The sequence below is a fragment of the Balaenoptera physalus genome (assembly GCF_965194825.1).
Source record: "Balaenoptera physalus genome assembly, chromosome: 4".
In the NCBI taxonomy this organism is placed as follows: Eukaryota; Metazoa; Chordata; class Mammalia; order Artiodactyla; family Balaenopteridae; genus Balaenoptera; species Balaenoptera physalus.
The window spans coordinates 144,764,822-144,788,490 of NC_138891.1; the positions used below are offsets into that span (position 1 = coordinate 144,764,822).

A 23,669-nucleotide genomic window follows, 5' to 3' on the forward strand; every position below is an offset into this window, starting at 1 on the left:
CTGAGGTTTTCCTGAGTTTCTCGATCTGTAAGTCAAGAATTCAATGCTTTCCATCAAATTTGTGGATTTCTGCCCTCTTCTCACTGTCTTCCTGGTAAGCCCTGTGGAACCTCAGCCAGTGAGTGCTGAGCACAGCTGAGGCTGAGCACTTACACTGACCCCACGCGGACTTCTGGCTCCCATCCTTACCTCCTTCTTCTCCGCTGCCCTGCCTCACCGGCTCCAGCTGTCCTAGACCCCGACCTCTGCCTGCTCACCCAGCCTCAAAGCACAGCGCTGCCCTGTGCACGCACATTTAGCAGCTGTGTTCACACTCAAACTGTTTCACATACATTTACCTTATTTCATTTGCAAAAGTTACCCCAAACCTATTTTCCTTGCATAAGAAATGTACATGCAGTTAAAGTAAGGTTTTATTTTGTGGCATTCCCAGAAGGTGCCTACTCCGTGGAAGGCCCTGTGTGGCTGGGTATTGGGGGTGGGGACACAAGTAAAAGGCAGCCCCTAGTTCAAGAATTTTACAGTGTCACGGAGACAGGAAACTAGTGGGAATGCAGAGAAAGGTGGCTGCTTCCAACCGCGGGGCAGAGTCTGTGGGAGTCGGCCTCCCAGGGGCGCCTTGAGGAGGACCGGGGTGCTGGAGAGTCTAGGTTGTACTGAGAAGGTATATAATGTTGTTCTACTTCATGGCAGCAATATTACTTCATAAAACCAATGTAACGAGAAACACAAGACCAAGAGTGTTGCAAGGGGTAACTGCCATTCGGCTCAGTGGTGGGAATTAACCCGGTGTCCTGATTCCCCCGAGGCATCAGGCCTCTGGTAGAAATAACAATGCTCGGCTATGGGCGGCAGTCCCACACAGGTGAGAAATGGACACGCTCGTGTCCACTTGCTGATGTCGGTGACTCCCGGGGTCCATGTGTCGGTGTCAGCGACCCCCAGGTGGTCCCCGTGTCCGGGTGTCTGAGACCCCCCGGGTGATCCCCGTGTCCGCACGCGGCTGTCTGCGACCCCCAGGTGGTTCCACGGACCCCGGGTCAGCGACCCCCGGGGCCGTCCTCGACGTCGGGCACTCCTGCGGGAGATGCTTGTGGGCGCCCCGCGGCGAGTCCCGGCTGCCCTCCCCACGCCAGCCCCGTCCGCCCGAGGGCGCCGGCTTGGGGGGCGGCTCCCGGCCGTCCAGTCCCTACGGTACGGGTCCCACGCGGCACCCACAGCCGCCCACGTCCGGCCCGCGCGGACTTCGGGCCCGAGGCGTGGAGGATACCTCCGCCGACACTCGCGCAGCCCGGACCGCCTTTCAGTCGGAGGACCGCGTCCGCGCGGCGGAAAGGCCTCCCCTTTAAGGCGCGCGCCCCGGAAGCGGTACCACCGCGCGCCGGCACCGGAAGCGGATGCGGCCGGCGGGCGGCGACGGCGGGCGGCCGGTTCGGGAGCTACCTCGCGCGGCCGGGCGGGCGTCGCTGTCGCGGTTGCGGCGCCGCTTAGGCTCGGGCTGGCCCGGCGCGGCCTCGGGCTGCCCATGGGGCGCAGGAGGCCGGGCCGGTGACGCCGGACGCCCATGGACGCCCCTGAGGAGCCGGTGCCGCCGGTGATCTACACCATGGAGAACAAGCCCATCGTCACCTGTAAGTGCCCGGCGGCGCGGGAGGGGGCGGCAGCCGCGGCTTGCAGCCCGGCCCCGGTCGCCGGCCCCTCGGCCCCCGCGGCCCGGCCCCCGCCCTCTCGGCCGGGCCGCTTCCTGGAATGGAGGTGTGGCCGGGGCGGCGGCTGCGGCGGGGCACTGACCCCGCGGGCGACCTCCGACCTCCCCGGGGCCGACCTCATATCTCTCACTCCTGGAGGCGACCTCTGACCTCCTCGGGGACGCTCTTCCGGTTGTCCGGCTGCAGTTGGACAGCGCTCGGGGCGCGGGGCGCCCAGGACGGAGGGCGCGCCCCGAGGGGGCCCCGCTGTGCGCCCCGTCCGGCCGCAGGCTCGGCAGCTCGCCCCGCGCGGGCCGGTCCTTCCCGGCGGGGACGGTCTCCTCCAGGCGCACTGTTCCCTCCGATCCCGCAGAGGGTCTCCCGGCTCTCGGTTGCGAGCGTGGACGAAGTTTGCGTGCGGTTGTCGTGTTTGTTAGGAGATGGGGGTTTGTACTTAAGTAACGTGTTAAGTAGTGTAAGACGCAGGGGACCCGTCGGCCGTGCCCAGCTGCACTTGCCTGGGCACAGCGGCTCTGCCGGGCCGGGACCGCGACCCAGGGCTCTTCCCCGCAGGCCGCTCAGGCACTTCCGAGACGCTGGCACAGAGCAGAAACCCATTTCTCAGATGAAGCTGCAAAGGTTCGGTGAGCTCATCCACGCTCTGGACCACTGGACTGGTGCCTCTTCATTTTGAGTGTCGGGTTGTTTTTTTTTTTGACGCCACATTTACGCATCCACAAAGGAATTGTTTTTCTGTTACAGAAAATTTTCCTCTGATTTTTACAGCCATAACTTAGTAATTAAATACTTTGAAAAACACTGAGCTTATGGAAAGTGTTGAAATGTTGGCTGACATTTTGATGACTTGCAGACAGTTGTTTCAGACTGTTAGGATTTTTGACCTTTGACAGTGTTCTTACCTTCAGTTAATTTTTTCAGATGGTCTTCCACACTTTGAAAAGAAGCACTCTTTCTACAGCAACATCCGGGCAGGCACTTAAGCCTTAGTAGATGGTTCTGTAGGTCTTGAGCCCTCTCTTGTTTCTTTCTCTCTCTTTCTTTTTCTTTTTTTTTTGATTAATGGATATTCTCTTTGTATGCTTTCTCTTGTCGGATCCCTGAGAAATTGTATGTTTAAAGTTGAAGTCTGTTGCTTTATCTTTAGCTGATAAATTTTCTCCGGGAAATGGACGGTGTCACATCTAAATTTGGACACTTGCATAGTTCGAAGCTGTTTTCTCTTTTCACCAGGACAGCTGCAAGTCTTGCTCAAGACTACACCTTTAGTCGAGAGAACAGGTGTGTGTAGAGCTGATCGGGAGGCCCTGCAGTTAATTCCCAGGTGCTTTCTGTACCCTCAGGGAAGAGGAGCAGGGCTCGGGGTGGTCCTCCTGTTAGGTGTCCGTGTCTTCCAGAGCCTGGCGACTCCTCCCCACGTGCCCTGCACACTGTGAGTGCTGGGTCACTATTGCCCGGAGAGACATTAGCAAGTCTAATTATGTCTTATACATACCCCTTAGCTCTCATCTCATAGCAGTGCTTCTGTGGGCGTTATGTAAATACATATCTGAAGAGAAAGTTCAACCTTGGGTTGGGTTCAACCTTGACTAAACAGGTAAATCGTTATCCTAGTAGTGTTTGAGATATGAGTCTAGTGTTTAGTTTCATACCCGCATGCATGACAGACAGCTAAAGGATAGTTTCCTTTCCTACAGATTTATTGTAAAAGCTATGTTGGTGGAGGTTTTTCCGGTGTTTAAAACTGTTGTCTGTACTGATGGTATCTCTGTTTTAAAAGGCACAAGCATTCATTCATTGGAGTCTCAGAAAAGAAAGTGGCTTCAGTAAACTTTCAGAGAAAGTTACCTTGAAAAATAAAGATCCCTTTAAAAGTTAAAGATTTTTTAAGTTTTAGGAAGGCTGACTTCATTTTGGTGTGTCTGGGACTGAAGCTGCGGTAAAAGCACTTGCTGTCCTGGTTTCACGTTATACTTTCTTTATCTTGTTCCATTCTTTCAGCTGTACATGTGTTGAAGGGAGCTGCTAGTGTAAGCAATGTAGACAAAGGTAGTAGGAAAATTGCTTTAAAAAAATCCATCTGGGGCTTCCCTGGTGGCGCAGTGGTTGAGAATCTGCCTGCCAATGCAGGGGACACGGGTTCGAGCCCTGGTCTGGGAGGATCCCACATGCCGCGGAGCAGCTGGGCCTGTGAGCCACAACTACTGAGCCTGCGCGCCTGGAGCCTGTGCTCCGCAACAAGAGAGGCCGCGATAGTGAGAGGTCCGCGCACCGCGATGAAGAGTGGCTCTCGCTTGCCGCAACTAGAGAAAAGCCCTCGCACAGAAACGAAGACCTAACACAGCCAAAAATAAAAAAAAAAATAAAAAAAAGGAATTCCTTAAAAAAAAAAAATCCATCTGGAGGCTTTGCTGTTGTGTACATAGCTCCCTTAGTATGCAGCATTTTAGTTTTCTGTCTGTTTAATACTTTTCCAGCCATTGCACCTGAGGAGGTCTGTGTTTGTTCATTGTAAAATGATAGCAGAGTTTGTGCTCGTTTTCAGTTTTTTTCATAGGATTTAGAACGTTTTACTTTGAGTGAAAGCTAATTGTGTATCAGCCTTTCTGAGAAGAATGTAGAATGTTACCAGTTCAGGTAAATTTAGGAACTGTTCATTTGTGGCCATGAGAAGAGTGGAAAGTCTCCAGAGATTAGGGGTAAACAGAATACATCATTCCTTGAAAACCTTGCTAAATTTTTTTAATAATATTCTGAAGCTACCTAAAAGTATTAATGGCCTTTAGTCTGTAATTAAAATTTCCCGAAGCTGCTGCCTGACTGCCTCTGGTGCAGAGTGACTGCCTCTGTGGAGGGTCTGCTTAGGCTCCCAGGCCTGGTGAAGCTTCTGAATACTGGAGGATGTGTCTGAAATGCACAGGGATGTCCGCCGAGCAGTCTGCGGTACTAGTGGTGTGATGACGTTGGGCGATAAATCACCTGGTCATAGCAATGTGAATACCTGTAGTATAACTGACTAATCATGGAAGATGCACAGTGAAACTGAAACAAATCCAGCAGATCCATTTGATCTAAATTTAAGTTAGAGCTTAGATTTTTTTTTTTTCAACCACTGGATCAGTTCTCTGCTTTGGAATAAAGACTGAGGTTTCTGATCCAAGGGTATGTTAGGAAAGAGATGTTCCTTTTCCAGCTATCTCATTTAGTAGACAAAGCTATTGTAATTCCACTGATTTGTGGCTTTTCTTTATTGGCTGTTGGCATCCTACCTAAGATAGCACATAACTATCAACGTGGAATTGTGTCGTATCTGAAAAACAACAGTGTTCATTCGAATGATCTGTTCTCACCCAGTCACATCGGATGGTGCTGCTTTAATTTTTCTCAATCTCTATATTTAGGGTTCCGGATCCGACATTATGAATTTTCAAAGGGGGAAAAAGGCAGCATAACTGAGCAGATCCGTAATGCTTTTTACCTGGTTGGGTTTTGTTTTTTTCCCCCCTGTAGGTTAAAGTTTTTAAATTTGCCCATTGCAATTTTCTATCAAGCGTGAAAGTCTGGTGCTTGTGATTTAACCACTCTCAGTTTCATTGCCGGAAAAGTAACTTAAAATGTCCTCTTTTTAAACTGATACATATAAGTGCAGGTCTTGGTCCATATTGAATCCTTAAGCCAGTAGGGAATCAGCTATTGAGAAGTGGGAGAAACATTTCTCCTTAGGAAACCTCGGTTCCATGGGGTGTATTTGGAGGGCAGGGACTGAGGCATTAGTACCTGTACTTGCCTTCATTTAGAAATCACTTCAGACTTCCCTGGTGGTCCAGTGGTTAAGAATCCGTCTGCCAGTTCAGGGGACACGGTTTCGAGCCCTGGTCTGGGAAGAGCCCACGTGGTGCAGAGCAACTAAGGCCATGCGCCACAACTACTGAGCCTGTGCTCTAGAGCCCGCAAGCCACAACTACTGAGCCCGCATGCCACAACTACTGAAGCCCGTGTGCTTAGAGCCCATGCTCCGCAACAAGAGAAGCCACCACAGTGAGAAGCCCGCGCACCGCAACAAAGAGTAGCCCCCGCTCGCCGCAACTAGAGAAAGCCTGCGTGTAGCAACAAAGACCCAACACAGCCAAAAATTAAAAAAAAAAAAAAATTAAAAAAAAAAAAGAAGAAGAAGAAATCACTTCTACCTGTGCGTGGTTAGAAACAGGCAAGGCTTACTGTGTGACTACTTCCTCATCTGTGAAATAGGGACAGGGATGGTACCAGTCTCAGAGGGTTGATATGGGGATTGAATGAATATGTGTAAAGCACTCAGAAGAGTGATGAATGTGCAAAAAGAATGTTAGCTACTCAGGAGAGACTTCTCGGTTTTCTCTGTTCATGGTGGCCTTAGTGTCTTCAGTAATTTTTTCATGGCACCTCTAGGCTAAAAAGAATATTTAGTAATTCTATTTATTAAGTAGTTAGGTTCAAATAATTTTATTAAGTATTATATCCTAACAGTTACTTGAAAAAAAATACACATAAATTGGAAGAAAATTTTTATTTCATTCTTAGATAACCACAATAACATATTAGGGATGGTTGCACCTGTTGGGCACTGCACAACTTCTCTAACCTGGGAATCAGATTGGACACTGCTGCTTTGCTTATTTGACGGGGGGTGGGGTGGGGGGGTGGGGGGTGATTCTTGGCCTTTCATTACAGCAGTTACCCTGTTTTGTGATGATAATGATGTCATTGAAAGAACTGTAGCACGATGTAGTATTGAGACTGATTAACTCAGCTGGGGCCTGGGACATCTTCAGTATTGCTCTTTCCCCTCAGAAATTTGGAACATCCTTTGGGCCCTCTCTGGGTTTGCTGCGGTACCCTGAGGCACCTGGGTACACATTTGGGAACCCATGTTACTAGTATGTCAGCCCAACTCTAGGGTGGATTCAGTTGAACCAATAATTCAGAAGTGAAAAGCTTCCTTTTCCACTTGAACGTCAGCTCATGTGCCTGATTTACAAGATGTGTTTCTGAAGAGTTTCTAGTAAAGTTTGGTTTATGCAGATGAGACTCAGGGGTCTGATTTTTTTTTTTTTATTTAAGCACTGATGAATCTCTGAAGTAATCAAGCATGGCAGACATAACCCATGAGCCGGTCTTTCCCTAGAAAGGAACTGACAGCATGGTGGTTGGTCCACACAACAAGAGGTAGGAAAGGCCACCTTGGTTACCTTTTATTGAAAAGGCCAGTGACTTACGAAAGAATTTTTTGTCTAAAAAAACTTTTTTGCCAGTTGACGGAGTGGAGTGTCTTTTCACATGGATTGCACAACTTGGTGTGTGGTCTCCCAGGGGCTCCCTGTTGATCTCCAGGCCCTCTGCTCTGGCCTGGGGGCTTCGGATCTAGATGACAGACCACGGGATGGGGACCGCGCAGCCTCAGATTCTCCCGATCACCCCTCCCTCTCCCAGCCTCCTGGGCTTTCTCTCCTCCCTTTGTATCACCTTTCCTTCTGTCTTTCCTCCCTTCTGTCTCCGCCTTCAGTCAAATCGTTCCTTTGGAACTGCTCTTAACGTGAATTTTAAATGTATTCACAGTATTTTGCACTTAGAGAATATTTGGTTTTTAAATTTAAAATTGATGACCTTGTAGTCATTCCCAACTTCTTTTTTTTCTCTCACAACCGACATTCAGTCTACCAGCAAATAGCATTCTGTCTTTGAATTGATCTAGAATTCAGCCCCTTCTCCCCACCTTCACTGCTGCTCCCCCAAACCCCGGCCCCCTTCATCTCTCCCTGGGACCCCAGCAGCCTCCCAGCTGGCCACCCCATTTCCAGCCTGGCCCTTGAAGCTCGTTCTCTCTGGGGTTGAAGGCAGTCTCTCTAAGAGAGAAGTACAGCATGTAATTCCTCTGCTCAGGCCCCTCCAGGGGCCACCCACCTTCTCAGCGTAATATTCCCAGACCTTCCCATGGGCTCTGAGACCCTCTGCGGCCTACCGCCCCCTGGCCCCAACACTGGCCTCCTGCTGTGCCTTTAACCACTCGGTCCCCGCAGCCCCTGTTCCCGTGGTGCCCGCATTGCTTTCCTGACCCCCTGGGTGCTTCCCTCCCGCTCCCGGGGCTGCTCATGTGCCACTTCCCAGGCCTGCTTAGGGTTTGGCATCGCTTTGACTTCATTCAGTCTTATTGGCTCAGCACCGCCACGGCTCGGCACCCCCACGGCTCAGCACCGCCACGGCTCAGCACCCCACGGCTCAGCACCGCCACGGCTCAGCACCGCCACGGCTCAGCACCGCCACGGCTCAGCACCCCCACGGCTCAGCACCCCCATGGCTCAGCACCCCCATGGCTGATAGAACATTTGTTTTTTCACGGTTGATTGTTTCTCTTCACCCCTAACCCGGGCTGCCCGCTCACTAGAATGTGAGGTTCAGAATTGCAGGAACTTTATCTGTTACGATCACTGCTGTGTTTCTGGCACCTGGATGGTGCAGAGCACGTACTTGGTGCTCAGGACGTATTTGTTGAAGAAATCAAATCAATAAATGAGTAAACATTACTGTAAAGGAAAAACCGTGTTGTATGTCATTGAATGCTTCCATAAGGTAGGCGCTTCTGATGGTGTAAAGTTACTTTCTTTAAATACACGTCTTCATCGAGATCGTTTTGTAGAGTTTGAATCCTGATCGCTCAGACTTGTTTTTAGGTAAACTGCCGTGCCCTTAGTTTGTTTTTTTCTTTTTGATAATGGGACATTCTCTGTTTGGAGTTTTTGAATTGAGGAAATACATGTTAATCCAGTAAAAGAAAAGCTCAGTGGTATGGTAGGGACCATAATCTTTGACATGGTCCTTCTGAGTTGTGTTCAGATATGTTTTCTTTACTACAAGTCAGTAGAAATTTAACTATGACCAAAACAAAGCTTTCTCGGGTTGATGATTCAGCTTCTGCTGTGGAACATTTAGGATTGAGGGACTGTCAACCTGGCATTTGGATGAAGCCTTGAAAGAAGATACAGCTGTAACTTTTCGAAATGAAACTTTAACCTTAAATGTGTATAAATAAAAGCAGGAATACATTTTCATTATAAAGAATGGAATCTGGAAGTGTAATTGCTGGGTCAGAAGGGGGGAGCAGTTTAAATTTTGAAACCTGCTCCTGAATCACCCTGTGAAAAAGCTGTCCTCTGCCCCACTGGATGGGAGTCATCTTTTTAATTTTTGCCAGTCTGATGGATGACTTTTTCTGAACAGCTTTATTGAGCTCTAATCTACATACTATAAAATTAATATCCATTGTACATGTACAATCCTCTGACTGCTAGTAAATATTCAGAGTTGTGCAGCCATCACCGTAATTCAGTTCTAGAACATTTCCATCACCCCAGGAACTTGTTAGTAGTCAATCTCTGCTCCTATCCCCAGACATAGGCAGCCACTAATTTGCTTTCTGTCCCTATAAATTTGCATTTTCTAGACATTCCAAAGAAGTGAATCGCGTAATATGCCGTCTTCTGTCCGGCTTCTTTCACTCTGCAGTGTCTCTGAGGTTCATCCGTGTTGCACCAACTATAATTTGCTCCTTTTTTTATTGCTGACTAGTATTCCACTGTGTGGATGGACCACATCTGGTTTATCCATTCGCCAGTTGATGGACATTAGGATCGTTTCCAACTTTTTGTCATGAGTAATGCTGCTCTGTACATTTGCACGAGTTGTAAGGTTTCGCTATATTTTCTTGATATATGTCCTTTATCAGATATATGATTTGCAAATATTTGGTCCTGATCTTTGGTTGTCTTTCAGTTAATGTGTTTTGAAGTACAAACATTTTAAATTTCGATGAAGTCCAGTTACCTTTTTTTTTTTTTTTCTATGGATTGTACCTTCGATATCATACCTGAGAACTCTTTGCCCAGCCCAAGGCCATCAGAGTTGTTTTGGTGTTATATACCTGACAATTAATGAGGTTCTTTTTATGTGTTTATTTGTGCTTGGACCTCTTCTGAATTGCTTGTTCATCTGGGTTTACTTTGACATATGAGAAGTATGGCCAAAAACATACCTAAAAGATGAATTGGTATAGCACTAGGAAAGATGTACATTCTATTTTTGTATTTTATACCATATGTATTAGTTTTCTAGGGCTGCTGTAACAAGTTACCAGAAACTGGATGGCTTAAAACAACAGAAATTTGTTCTCTCACAGTTCTGGAGACCAGAAGTTGAAAATCAGGGTATCAGCAAGGCTGTACTCCCTCCCAAGGCTTTGGCGGGGGGGGGGGGGGGGGAGGCAGGGTGGGAATCCTTTCTTGCCTCTTTCCAGCTCCCAGAAATCCTTGGCATTCCTTGGCTTGTAGCCACATCACTCCAGTCTCTGCCTTGTCTTCACACGGCTTTCTCTCTCCCTGTGTTTTCCCTTCTGTTTCTTATCTGACCTGACAAGTGACCTCTTGTCATTGGATTTAGGTCCCATCTGTATATGATCTGGAATGATCTTATTTGAGAGCCTGAGCTTAATCACATCTGTAAAGACGCTTTTTCCAAATAAGGTTCATTCTCAGGTTCTGGGGGGGTCAAGACGTGGACAGATCTTTTGGGCGCCCCGTTCAGCTCCTTCGTTACAGTGTCTGCATTGGCATTCAGGTGCACATCGGCGGCATCCATCGTGTGTCTTTGGTTTTATATCACTTCCTCTGTCCTTGGAGGCTTGTCCTCATTGTGCTCCGGACCAAGGAGCAGTTCCCTGGTATCTGGAATTTTGGGCTTGAGATGTTGATACAAGGTGGGATGATCTCTTAGGAAAAGATGAACCTTTTCTGCAATCTCTCTTTCCCCCTTTTTTCCCCTACGGAAATAAATGCTTTTGTCTTCCTGCACAAGTGTTACATGATGTTTCATTCCTCAATATTATTTTAGGCCTTTGTTTGCAAAATTTTTTAAAAAGTGAGCAGAGAAATTATGAAGAAACTGACAATAGGCTTAGACGTTGGTTTCACCAGGGAGTGGGATATGTTTGGAAGTTTTCTTATTTTTAACAGATCTGTTTAGTGTTCGGAAGTTGTTGCATTAAGTTTCAGAGCTGAAATTTTAGGTAGAACCTTGGAACTAACAATAACCCCTGTGGTAACAATTTTTACTACATCTGTAGCTCACCGTTTGTAGGCACTCTTAGTCTGGCTGGGTCAGCTCAGAAGTTTCTAGGCATTGAGGTGCACAGTGGAAAGGGCTGTCAGGTCATTTTGAGGTTGAAGACCTGAGGGCCAATTTCGCTGTGCCTGACCAGGACCCCTCAGTGCTTGGTGGCGCGGCGAGGACCAGCAGCCAGGTGGCGACTCCTCCTCCACCACGACCTTTCTTCGTGGTCGGGGTGTCAGACACTGTCTGCCCACACGGAAGGGGGGATTGTCCCTAAAGTCACCCGTGGGAGAAAGCCTTTGCCATAGAGTTAAGTAAAATAAAAATATCACTTCCTTTAGTTTAGCAGTCGAAGAACTGAGTAGGGCAGCCGTACTGGAAATTTTTAGTGTAATCTTACTCATTCTAAAATTAAATTCATACTCTGAGAACTTGACAGCCAGCACCGTCACTGCATCTGCTGTAGGATATCCTGTCCTTTGGAGGCCCTGAATTGTCTAGCGTAGAACATGAGGGAGTTGGGCTAGATTCGCCATCCGCGAAGGTGTACTCAGCATCTATTCTGTGCCAGGCGCTGTTGCAGGTGCTTGGGTTACACCTGTGAGCAAAGACCCCAGCCCTCTTAGAGCTTACGTTCCAGCAAGAGGAGATAGACAGTGTACATACATAGTAAATTATGTAATGTAATAGGTGCTACGTGCTAGGCAAAAAAGGAGAAAGAGAAAAGGGTAAGAGAAATGGCAGAATTGTTAGCATTTCAAACTTTTTATTACAGAAACTTGCAAATATGTAAAAAGAAATAGATTTGTGTGAAGAAACCCTACAAACCTATCACTCAACTTCAACAATTGAATGAATGTCAATCTTGCTTCTTTATGCCCCCCATTCCTTCCAGTCCTGTGTTATTTTGAAGCAAATCTCAGGCATCACACATTTATCGGTAAATGTATGTGTTATGGACTGAATATTTGTGTGTCCCGCCCAAATTCATATAGTGAAGCCCAAGCCCCTAATGTGGTGGTATTTGGAGATGCGACCTTCTGGGAGGTCGTCAGGTTTGGCTTGGGTCATGAGAGTGGAACCTTATGGTGGGGTCACTGGCCTCATAAAAAGAGGAGGAGAGAGTGGGAGGGCACTTGCACTCTGCAAGTCAGGAAGGAGAGCCCGCCCCAGGGGCCCAGGCAGGCGCCTTGCACTGCAGCCTCCAGAACGAGGAAGACAATTGTGTTGTTTAAGCCGCTCCATCTGGGGTGTTTTGTCACGGCAGCCTCAGCTAAGACAGTATGGATCTCTGAAAGATAAGGACTTCTAAAAAACATAACTGCAAAACTTTTGTGGCATCTAAATAAAACAATTCCTTAGTATCAAATATTCAGCGTTTACATTTCCAACGTCTGAAATGTCTTTTTTAAAAAAATTCTTTGAATTATGTTTTTAGATAAATGTCTTCAGTCTCTCTTGAAATCTTGATTTCCCCCCCATCCCTCTTTTGTTCCTTGCAGCTTCTTGAAGAGCCCAGGGGGTGTGTCTTGTGGTCCCCTCCCTGGACTGTGCCAGCTGTGTCCTGTGGTGTCCTTGAACACCATCCTCTGTCCTCTGTTTCCTGTAGGGTGTCAGAGCCTGAGTTTGGGTCAGAATGCAGTTTGGGTTTTTCTGGCAAGACTTGCACAGGTGGTGGTGTGTTCTTCCGTCAGCAGGCGCAATAATGTATGGTGGTCTCTTTGTGATGTTAGCAGATATTTATTCTCACATCATTAATTCCCTAAGGGTTGCAAAACCGTGCTATTTATTCTAATTTTACCGTTTATTATCTGAAAGATTTCTGTAAAGAGTGTGTATTTGTACACACACATTTGTTTATGTTACTCGGTTACCCAGTGGTATAGTTTGTATAGGAAAGGCAGACCAAATGCTTGATTCTTCTCCTTTACATAACTTCTCAAAATGAGTTAGTTCACTGGTATTCTTCATCGGTGATCAATTAGCTTTTACTTATTTTTACTTTATTTTATTTTTGTAGTATCATTATGAACTTAAGGATTTAAACGTGCTTGGTTTGTTTCAGTCCATCGCACTTGTTACCCTTACTGATGGGCAAGTGCCCTCTTTGCCAGCGGGCTTGTGAGTGTAGGAATCTTTGTTAGTTTCCTTGCTCTCTGGTATGACGCAATGTTCCAGACTCATTTTATGCATTTCCTGCCCTGGACCTGGAGTTGCCATTCTCCAGGGAGCCCTGATTCCTTCTAGTGGGAGATGGTATTTGGAGACCCCAGTCTGTGTGCTTGGGCTTCAAGTTGCTGCTGGGCTTTTTCAGGGGGCAGAGCTAGGAATTTAAAGGTGGAAGCACCTCCTGAGTTCACTTTGATCTTTTCATTTCAAATTCAGGACTTCAAGGTTTTATTTAACCGCTCTGTCCTCTGTATTTGCTTTCTTCCTGCTCTTTTATGTTTTCTTTCTTCCAGTTTTCAAGGATGCTTGGGGATGATAGTGTTAGAGCGAGGTTCTCAGACTGGAGCGCTCGTTGGAACCTGAGGCCAGGCCCCACCCCAGAGTTTCTGACTGAGCAGGTACGGGGTGGGGCCTGGGAGCCAGCACTCTCAACAAACACCCGGACCGTGCTGGTGCTGCGGGTCCGGGGAACTGCTTACTCCACCTTCCACAGCCTCTGAATAACACTTTAACTCTGCCATCAACAGTGTGACTAGTGAAGACAGACTTAAAACCTTTTCAGTAGTTCTTTGTGGAATTTGGATATGTTACCCCACTAGGAATGAATAGTCAAAATTCTGCCAACTGCACATACATTTAATAACCTCATTTGTTTTATTTTTTCCTGATATTTTTAGGGAAAGCTTTTTTAAAATTTGTTTTATAAGTATATAAAATACATGCTTCCAAAGGCAAGTCTACCAACACGATACATTTAAAACAATCTAGCGTATACCCCTGTCCTCTCTACCCTATCCCTGCTCTTACCTAAATAGTCTCCTTCTATAGGAGACGTTCATACATATTTGTATTTCCCTTTCTTACATAAGAGATTACAAACTACACACACATTTTCCCACTTCGCTTTTTTCCCTCAACGTTTCCTGGTGGACATAGTGTGTGGAGCTCTTTCCCATTGCTTTTTATAGTCCCCTAGAACTCTGTCGTGTCCGTGTTGCCGTGGTTTATTCCACCGGTCTCCCATGGAATTTGAATGGTTTCGTCTCTTGCTGTTTGACATAGTCTTGCATTGAATAGCCTTGCGTGTGCGTCTGTCTTCTCATTTTCCCTGTGTACCTGGCGGGGTAGAGCGCTGCAAGGATTGCTGGGACTGTGGTAAACACTTAAGTCTTGCTAGATGTTTTCAAACCCCCTTCATAATGGCGCACCTTTTGAAAACTGCAGTTAGACCACATTGAGAAAGAGAAACAGACTTTAAGGAGGTAAAGGGGAAATCCAGGGAAAGAGCGGTTTGGGAACCCTTCTATCCAAAGCCTCGGGTCAGGGGCGTGCCTGGAGTGAGCAAGAGCTCTTCCTGAACTTGCAAATGCTGTGATTCAAACTGCTACAATCTTACTGTATTTCCTTTATTTTAAAAATATGTAAACCTTCAAAGGCTGATTCTTCAGTCTTCTCATATTTAGGTGCATTTATCCGATCTTTTTTTTTCTGTTGGAACTCTTCAGTTTTAAGTCTAGTGTGGTGTCTGAGTGCTAGAGAAGGTGACTGCTGTCCCCCTGGTTAGAAGTGTGTACTCAGACCTCCTTAACGCTTGGCATGTGTGCTAACTTGTTTCATGTCAAGAAAGAAAGACATCGGGACTTTCTATCTTGTGAGTGGTCTCTGTGTATTGGTTGTGGTTCCTTTTCTGCAAACTCCCACAGTATGAAACTTGATTAACACTCACACATTGTACTTTGTCCCTTTGGTCACACCTGCGGGGTGGTGACTGTTGCGTAGACTGGGTACCAGGAGTGAGGGACACAGGGTGGGGGAGGGGAGCACGTGTGTCTGTCACAGTCAGGCTCGGGGGAAAGCTGGATGGAACAGCCTAACATGAAAGCTAGTGATGACATGGCAGGGCGTGCTGAGTTGTGATTTAAAATCACCGTCATTTTGGAAGGCCTGACGCAGGGGATCTGTGACAACTGACGACCAAGTGTAGGCGATTCCCATCATGTCGACTGGAGGAATTACTGTTCTTTAAGCTTGGCCTCTGCGGCGCAGAGCTGTGGGAGGGTTCATTTGCTTTTCTTCTCAGTATGCACCTTCCAGTAAAGGCAGCGCAGTGTTTATGCATAGAAATGGGCCATCAGTTGCCTGGTTGTTTTCGGGCACAGGCTAAACCTTACTTTCTATCAGTACTTGCAGAATCTGGATACCATCTGGGTCTTTTTTGTTCTTTCTCATTAGCCTTCACTCCCTGCCCCCACCCCCAAATGTGAAAGCCTTTCATGTACAGATACGCTGGGAAGACCCCTGGGGAGGGCTTCCATGTTCCAGGAGTACACATTTGATATTAGTTTTCCCCATGAAAGAGCTACCAATTTGAGGCATTAATTCAATTTTATTACTACATTGACACTACACATAAATTACGGCAAATACGTTTTACATATTATTGAATAGGCTGCAATGACTTCCCAGTTTGTGACTTTGGACATTTTTTTGTCCATTTGAAGGTGTGTTGTACTAGAAGCTGCTGAGGAGAAATTAAGGCACGTACGGTCTGAGGGTGAGCGCACGTGTGCTTCGGGTTAAAGACAGTGCCCTCCTTAACACTTCTTGTTTTCAACTAGGAGTCAGCTGCCTAACTGTGAAGCGTAGCTTTATTTTGTTAACAGCATATTTAAAGAATGGCTGTTTTATAAACTTTTATATAAAGCAAATGTTAGATAAATTATATATTTCCTCTGATTTTTTTTGAAGTAAAATCATAGCATCTCTTGCTTGGAAGGGCCTGAGGTAGGTTACCTAGTCCGAGTCCGGCCACTCCACAGCGGCCTAGTCTCCAGAGACCCAGCTAGGAGATCGTCAGGTGCGGATGAGCCAAAGGCAGATCCTCTGTCTACACCACACACTTCTTCACGTGGAGCCGCAATCCACCCACTAGTGCTGTGGAGCCTGTGGAGCCCTAAGGGGTAAATCTGACCCTTTGTTTTTAAGTTAAGACGTTGCCCGCTAGATAGTTGAAGACAGCCATCGTACTAACAGACTAAGTAATCTGGATGTCTTCAACAATTTAAGATAAAACGCGAGATGCATTTTATTAGAAAAGTTACTCTTTCCTTTTACTGAGATTACTTACACTAAAGAATTTGAAGAAGAATTGTACTGTATGAGAGTATCAACAAATATTTAAAATCTTTATTTAAGATCTTTTATCCAACATAAGTCTCCGAATAAAGATACTGATATTGAAAATATGTGGTAGCAGCTGTTTAGGAAAGCTGTACCTCAGCGGCAGATTGGCTGAACACTGGGTTTTATTTACCACTTTCTCATGGTTGTAATTTCCTGATCCTTTCATACTTCTGTGTTAGGACCTTCACAGTTTGCATGTTTAAGCACTGGTAACAGTGGGATGCCAGTGACAGAAAGGTGCACTCTTGTTGGTGGAAGGTCTTCTGGAACCTGTGTTTTCAGCCAAGCGGTGTCAACACAGTCACTGCAGATTCCTTAGGAAACAATAAAATGAGGAGGCAGAGAAGCAGCTCGAAGCGGCAGCCAAGAACGTTGAGTTCAGAGTGGGCTGCCCGGTGCGGCTCGGCCCAGCTCTGGTGCTCAGGAGCCGCTTGACTCAGCCGGGTGGGCAGATGCTGGGTGCCTGGGCCCCCACGTGTGGGGTGGCCCTCGGTCCCGGGGCTGCTGGGAGGGCTCGGGGCGCCTGTGCAGAGTGCTGTCCGCGAATGCACGGTAAACAGACGGGCCCTCTCTTGACTTTCGTTAGCTAGTTCTCACCTGGGGCCAAACCCTCTATAGTTAGCACATCCTCCCGGATCATCAGATCAGATTACATAGTTTTTTTTGCGGGGATGCAGGGGGGCGGCAGCGCAAATCAAATGCTTTTATTTTTCCCTTTTAAGTCTGTTATACTCTTTTCATAGTTGTGTCAGTTTTTTGCGGCTACTGTAACAAATTACGTAGACTTTGTGCCTTAAAGTAACACAGAGATATTCTCTCAGAGCTCTGGAGACCAGAAGTCTGATGTGGGTCTAGTTAGGTTAAAATCAAGATGTGGGCAGGGCTGATCCTTCCCGAGGCTCCAGGGGAGAATCCGTTTCCTGCCTTTTCTGGCTTCTAGAGGTGCCCGCGTCCTTGGCTCTCTGGGCCCCTCCGTCTTCAAAGCCAGTGACACCAGTTCAGTCTTTCTCGTGATGCCATCTCTTTGGTTGTGGCTCTTCCGCCTCCCTCTTCCCTACTTAAGGACCCTTGTGAGTCCAGTGGGCCTGTCCAGATAATCCAGGATCATCTCTTTAAGGTCAGCTGACTAGCAGCCTTAATTCACCTGCAGCCTCAATTCTCCCTCGCCATGTAATGTAATATGTTCCCAGGCCCCAGGGAGTAGACCAGTTACGTAGATTTCCGACTGCCCGTAACATGCGTCTGGGAGAGAACCATTGGAAGTAATGATTCTATAAGTATGAAAACCCTGTGTCCTTCCCAAATGAGAGGTGACTTTTTTCAGTTTCCCCCGAGGCATAATTGGTAGCTCTGGAGCATTCAAACCACGTTTGGTAACTTACGCTACTTTTTCTGCAGACTGTTTAGTGCCAAATTCAATCTTATGTCATAACCGAGTCCTAAAATCTTTAAAAAATTATTACATAAACATTATAGGAACATTAGCAACAACGAATTTATGGCTTTTTGAATATAGATGCAAACATTTTTCTTCTAGATTAAGAGAATATGTGCCTTTATTTTAGTCTGGTTTGGACATCCCGCATTCCTGAGATGCAGACTGTGAGCCCCTCTGAAATCTCCTCCCCCTGATGGAACCACTTTGCGCGGTTTGGTTTGGATGTAGACTTTCAGGAGGATGAAGCACTCACTGCTTGCTTGTCTGCGGGAGGCGTTTTCACACCGAGCAGGGCTGTGGACTCAGTCCTCTGCTCTTTACGTATCAACGTAAGACTGATTCTGTTCTGGTTGCAATTGACTGTTAAGAATTGAAAATCTGAATTTTAAAAATGCTTTGACACTAAGTAACTTTGTGGATTTGCAGTTCTAGTGGACCCTAAAATAAAAGTTTTGTGCGTAAAATGATTGAAAGTTTTCATTGCTCTTAAGGTTGGTGAAGGGTGCAACAGATGATGTGTGACTGACAGTTTGTGCCTGGCCCTGGCCACGGCCGGCCGAGCTGGGTCTGCCGCATCCTCATGCGTCTGTCTGGGCCTGTTACTTAGCTTTGCTTAGACTCTCATCTTAATGATAGCATCTCGGGTCTAAAAGACTGTCTAGCCTACACATTTCTATTTTTAGGTATAATGGACTTCTTTGAAAATTAGCGTTGTTTCAAAAATAACCAGCTTTTTACTGTCTTAGTGTTGGTCATCTAAAATCCAAATAAGGAAATTCCCTGGTGGTTCAGTGGTTAGGACTCGGCGCTTTCACTGCTGTGGCCCGGGTTCAATCCCTGGTTGGGGAACTAAGAACCCACAAGCCGCACAGCGTGGCCAGAAATAAACAAACAAATAAATAAAATCTGAATGATACATCTTTATCTGTAGTTATTTATGTTTTGTTGGACATGTGTTAGTGTCTTTTTACGTTGGTAAAAGTTAACTACTTTATAATTGTCCTTCTGTTTTAAAAATTTTAAGAAAATGTTAAGCTGAGTTTGTTGAAATATGACCCATTTATGCTTAAGTCCCTGAAATCATCTTTCTGAATTCTTCCCCCCACCCCGTGTTTAATTAGTTCTTATCTGCTTTTAACATAGAAAGTTTAAAATTACATGATTAATACATGAATGTATGCTTCTAAAAATCTCAGAGCATGCAGTCATAATTCAGGAAATAGTGAAGGTCTGCATCAGTCATCTGATTGCATGGAACAGCAAATCTAATCACAACTGGCGTAAATAAGAAAACAGGTTCAGATAATCAGAAACCCAGGGCTCTGCCCCCCTCTCTTGGGGAGCGTCTGAGCTGGGCTTTCCTTAGCCTTTGGGCTTAGGCCCAGCCTGGGGTCAGGTGCCAGCAAGCCTGGGCACCATCCAGACGGAGTGCCTGCGTCCCTTTGCAGAGCAAGGCCACTGTCCCTTGATGGTTCCCCTTACATTTGAGTGGCCCCTCTGCCTGTCGTCAGTCATTGCTCCTGCCCGGGTGCTGCCACGCGCCGATGCTGACGGTCCGCAGACGCCCCTGGAGCTGCCTGTGGGTGCCCTGACTTGCCCCAGCCTCATATCCACGTCTCCCCAAGTGAGTGACAAGACACACACACACACAGCGAGAGAGAGATTTATATTGGGTTGACCAAAAGGTTCGTTCCGTTTTTTCCGTAAGATGGCTCTGGTAGCGCCTAGTTGTCTTTAACTTCATTTGAAACAATTTGGTAGATTGTATTGTGACAGCTGTCATATCAGCGTGCGTTTAAAAAAAAAAATTACCAAAATTGGTGAATTTTTGTGTAGCCATTTTAATATTGAAGGTGGAAGAAAACCAACATTTTCGGCATATTATGCTAGATTATTTCAAGAAAGGTAAAAACGCAACTGAAAACACAAAAAAAGATTTGTGCAGTGTATGGCGAAGGTGCTGTGACTGATCGAATGTGCCAAAAGTGGTTTGCGAAGTTTCGTGCTGGAGATTTCTCACTGACCGATGCTCCACGGTTGGGTAGACCAGTTGAAGTTGATAGTGACCAAATCGAAACAATAATTGAGAAACAATCAACATTATAACATGCAGGAGATAGCCGACATACTCAAAATATCCAAATCAAGCGCTGAAAATCATTTGCACCAGCTTGGTTATGTGAATCGCTTTGGTGTTTGGGTTCCACATAGGCCAGAAAAACCTGCACCATATTTCTGCATGCGATTCTCTACCGAAACATAACGAAAACATTCCGTTTTTAAAACAAGTTGTCATGGGCTGTGAAAAGTAGATACTGTACAATAACATGGAATGGAAGAGATCGTGAGGCAAGAGAAATGAACCACCGCCAACCACACCAAAGGCCGGTCTTCATCCAAAGAAGGTGATGTGTATATGGTGGGGTGGAAGGGAGTCCTCTATTAAGAGCTCCTTCCGGAAAACCAAACGATTAAGTCCAACAAGTACTGCTCCCAGTTAGACCAGCTAAAAGCAGCACTCGACGAAAAGCGTCCGGAATTAGTCAACAGAAAACACATAATCTTCCATCAGGACAACACAAGACTGCATGTTTCTTTCATGACCAGGCAAAAACGGTTACAGCTTGGCTGGGAAGTTCTGATTCATCCGCCATATTCACCAGACATTGCACCTTCAGATTTCCATTTATTTCGGTCTTTACAAAATTCTCTTAATGGAAAAAATTTCCATTCCCTGGAAGACTGTAAAAGGCACCTGGAACAGTTCTTTGCTCAAAAAGATTAAAAGTTTTGGAAAGATGGAATTATGAAGTTGCCTGAAAAATGGCAGAAGGTAGTGGGACAAAATAGTGAATACATTGTTCAGTAAGTTCTTGGTGAAAATGAAAAATGTCTTTTATTTTTACTTAAAAACTGAAGGAACTTTTTGGCCAACCCAGTATTAATGGGATTGTGCTTTGAATTACTTTTACAAATTATTTTGATAGGTCTCCCCTCTATCACCAAAAAAAAAAAAAAAAAAGAAAGAAAGAAATCTTAGTTGTTGAAATAAATAGTCTGAGTTGACTCTTTTAATAGGCCTCTTGAGTAAGAAAAATAAACACATCAGTTTTCTGAACAGGGTTCTCTGAACACATCAATCTTAAGCCTCATTTTTGCTTCTAGTAGCTGTTTTCTAACAGCTGAATCCTTATTGGGTTTTCTCGTGCCCCTGTTGCCCATGGGATCAAAACGAAGTGGCTCTTACAATTCAGACCTCAGAACTCCAATGGCTTTTCTGCTAGGTGGTTGGGCTATTTTGGGGAGCTACAAAGTATACACTGTTAATTTAATTACCTATCACATAAGCCTAGATTTAATTCTTCTGGGGTTTTACACCTAAGCTCTTTCCTGTCCCTCTCTTTTAGAGCTCTGGCTCTCTATAGCTCATTTTCAAAGACATCTCTATTTTTCATAATACTCAATATAAAGACTTAGGAGTATTATCATTAATAATAGCTATATATTCTGAGAAAATCATGGAGGCTTTTCTTCATGTTCAGTCAATGTAGAATTTCAATGGGTGAGAAGAATTTGACCTTCAAATGTAAATCAGGGGTGGTGTATCAGTTGGCTAGGGCTGCCATAACAAAATACCACAGACTGGGTGGCTTAAACAACAGAAACTTGTTTTCTCACAGTTCTGGTGGCTGGAAGTCCAGATCAAAGTGTCGACAGGGTTGGCTTCTGAGGCCTCCCTCCTTGGCTTGGAGGTGGCCAGCCTTCTTCTTGCTGTGTCCTCATGTGGTCTTTTCCCACCCCAGAGTCTGTGTGTCCACATTTTCTTTTATAAGGATGCCAATCAGATTGGATCAGGGCCCATTCTAAAGCCCTCATTCTAACTTAATCAGCTTTTCAAGACCTTATCTGCAAATACAGGCACATTCAGAGGTACTGGGGGTTAGGATTTCAACATATGAATTTTGCAGGGACACAGTTTAGCTCCTAACAGGCGCTGAGATCAAATGGTCACTTGTTAAGTCCCCAGTTATTGTCAGATGACGTCTTTGCCCTTGACAGATGTGCTAATTGGCCTATAATCTTTTAAAATTAAATTTAGGACACAGATTAAAGATTTATTTCATGATTGAATATAGGAAAAATTGTTACTTTATAGTCTCCACTTAGACAAGTTTTATATCGTATAACAGGATTTCCTGTGGGGGACACTTGGGAGGGGGCGTGTAAGAGGCACTTAATTTGTTTACTCTGTACATAGTTTTTTCTTTTCTTTTCTTTTTTCCCTTAACATCTTTATCGGAGTATAATTGCTTTACAACGTTGTGTTAGTTTCTACTGTATAACAAAGTGAATCAACTATATGTATACATATATCCCCATATCCCCTCCCTCTTGCGTCTCCCTCCCACCCTCCCTATCCCACCCCTCTAGGTGGTCACAGAGCACCGAGCTGATCTCCCTGTGTGATGCAGCTGCTTCCCCCTAGCTATCTGTTTTACATTTGGTAGTGTATATATGTCAATGCTGCTGTCTCACTTTGTCCCAGCTTACCCTTCCCCCTCCCCGTGTCCTCAAGTCCATTCTCTACGTCTGCATCTTTATTCCTGTCCTGCCCCTAGGTTCATCAGGACCATTTTTTTTTTTTTTAGATTCCATATATATGTGTTAGCATACGGTATTTGTTTTTCTCTTTCTGACTTACTTCACTCTGTAGGACAGACTCTAGGTCCATCCACCTCACTACAAATAACTCAATTTCGTTTCTTTTTATGGCTGAGTGATATTCCATTGTATATATGTGCCACATCTTCTTTATCCATTCATCTGTCGATGGACACTTAGGTTGCTTCCATGTCCTGGCTGTTGTAAATAGAGCTGCAATGAACATTGTGGTACATGACTGTTTTTGAATTATGGTTTTCTCAGGGTATATGCCCAGTAGTGAGATTGCTGGGTGGTATGGTAGTTCTATTTTTAGTTTTTTAAGGAACCTCCATAGTGTTCTCCATAGTGGCTGTATGAATTTACATTCCCACCAACAGTGCAAGAGGGTTCCCTTTTCTCCACACCCTCTCCAGCATTTATTGTTTGTAGATTTTTTGATGATGGTCATTCTGACCGGTGTGAGCTGATACCTCATTGTAGTTTCATTTTGCATTTCTCTAATGATTAGTGATGTTGAGCATCCTTTCATGTGCTTCTTGGCCATCTGTATGTCTTCTTTGGAGAAATGTCTATTTAGGTCTTCTGCCCATTTTTGGATTGGGTTGTTTGTTTTTTGGATGTTGAGCTGCATGAGCTGCTTGTATATTTTGGAAATTAATCCTTTGTCAGTTGCTTCGTTTGCAAATATTTTTTGCCATTCTGAGGGTTGTCTTTTCGTCTCGTTTATGGTTTCCTTTGCTGTGCAAGAGCTTTTAAGTTTCATTAGGTCCCATCTGTTTATTTTTGTTTTGATTTCCATTTCTCGAGGAGGTGGGTCAAAAAGGATCTTGCTGTGATTTATGTCGTAGAGTATTCTGCCTATGTTTTCCTCTAAGAGTTTGATAGTGTCTGGGCTTACATTTAGGTCTTTAATCCATTTTGAGTTTATTTTTGTGTACGGTGTTTGGAAGTGTTCTAATTTCATTCTTTTACATGTAGCTGTCCAGTTTTCCCAGCACCACTTATTGAAGAGGCTGTCTTTTCTCCATTGTATGTTCTTGCCTTCTTTGTCATAAATTAGGTGCCCATATGTGTGTGGGTTTATCTCTGGGCTTTCAGTCCTTTTCCATTGATCTGTATTTCTGTTTTTGTGCCAGTACCATACTGTCTTGATTACTGTAGCTTTGTAGTATAGTCTGAAGTCTGGGAGCCTGATTCCTCCAGCTCCGTTTTTCTTTCTCGAGATTGCTTTGGGTCTTCGGGATCTTTTGTGTTTCCATACAAGTTGTGAAATTTTTTGTTCTAGTTTTGTGAAAAATGCCATTGGTAGTTTGATAGGGATTGCATTGAATCTGTAGATTGCTTTGGGTAGTATAGTCATTTTCACAATGTTG

The 23,669-nt window shown here is 45.4% G+C and overlaps 1 protein-coding gene across 6 annotated transcripts in view; it reads left to right on the top strand.

The window, feature by feature from the left end:
- Nucleotides 1-1,378: 1,378 nt before the first annotated feature.
- TRAPPC10 (trafficking protein particle complex subunit 10) overlaps nucleotides 1,379-23,669 on the top strand; it is a 91,537-nt gene continuing 69,246 nt past the window's right edge. For 2 of the 6 annotated variants that reach the window (XM_082459870.1, XM_082459872.1), the window contains exons 1-2: nucleotides 1,380-1,631; nucleotides 6,804-6,908. In XM_082459870.1, coding sequence (XP_082315996.1) covers nucleotides 6,848-6,908 — 61 coding nt within the window. In that variant the 5' untranslated portion in view covers nucleotides 1,380-1,631; nucleotides 6,804-6,847. Of the gene's footprint in view, nucleotides 1,632-6,803; nucleotides 6,909-23,669 lie in introns of all 6 variants that reach the window. The other 4 variants (XM_082459869.1, XM_082459873.1, XM_082459875.1 and 1 more) reach the window with 3 other exon arrangements.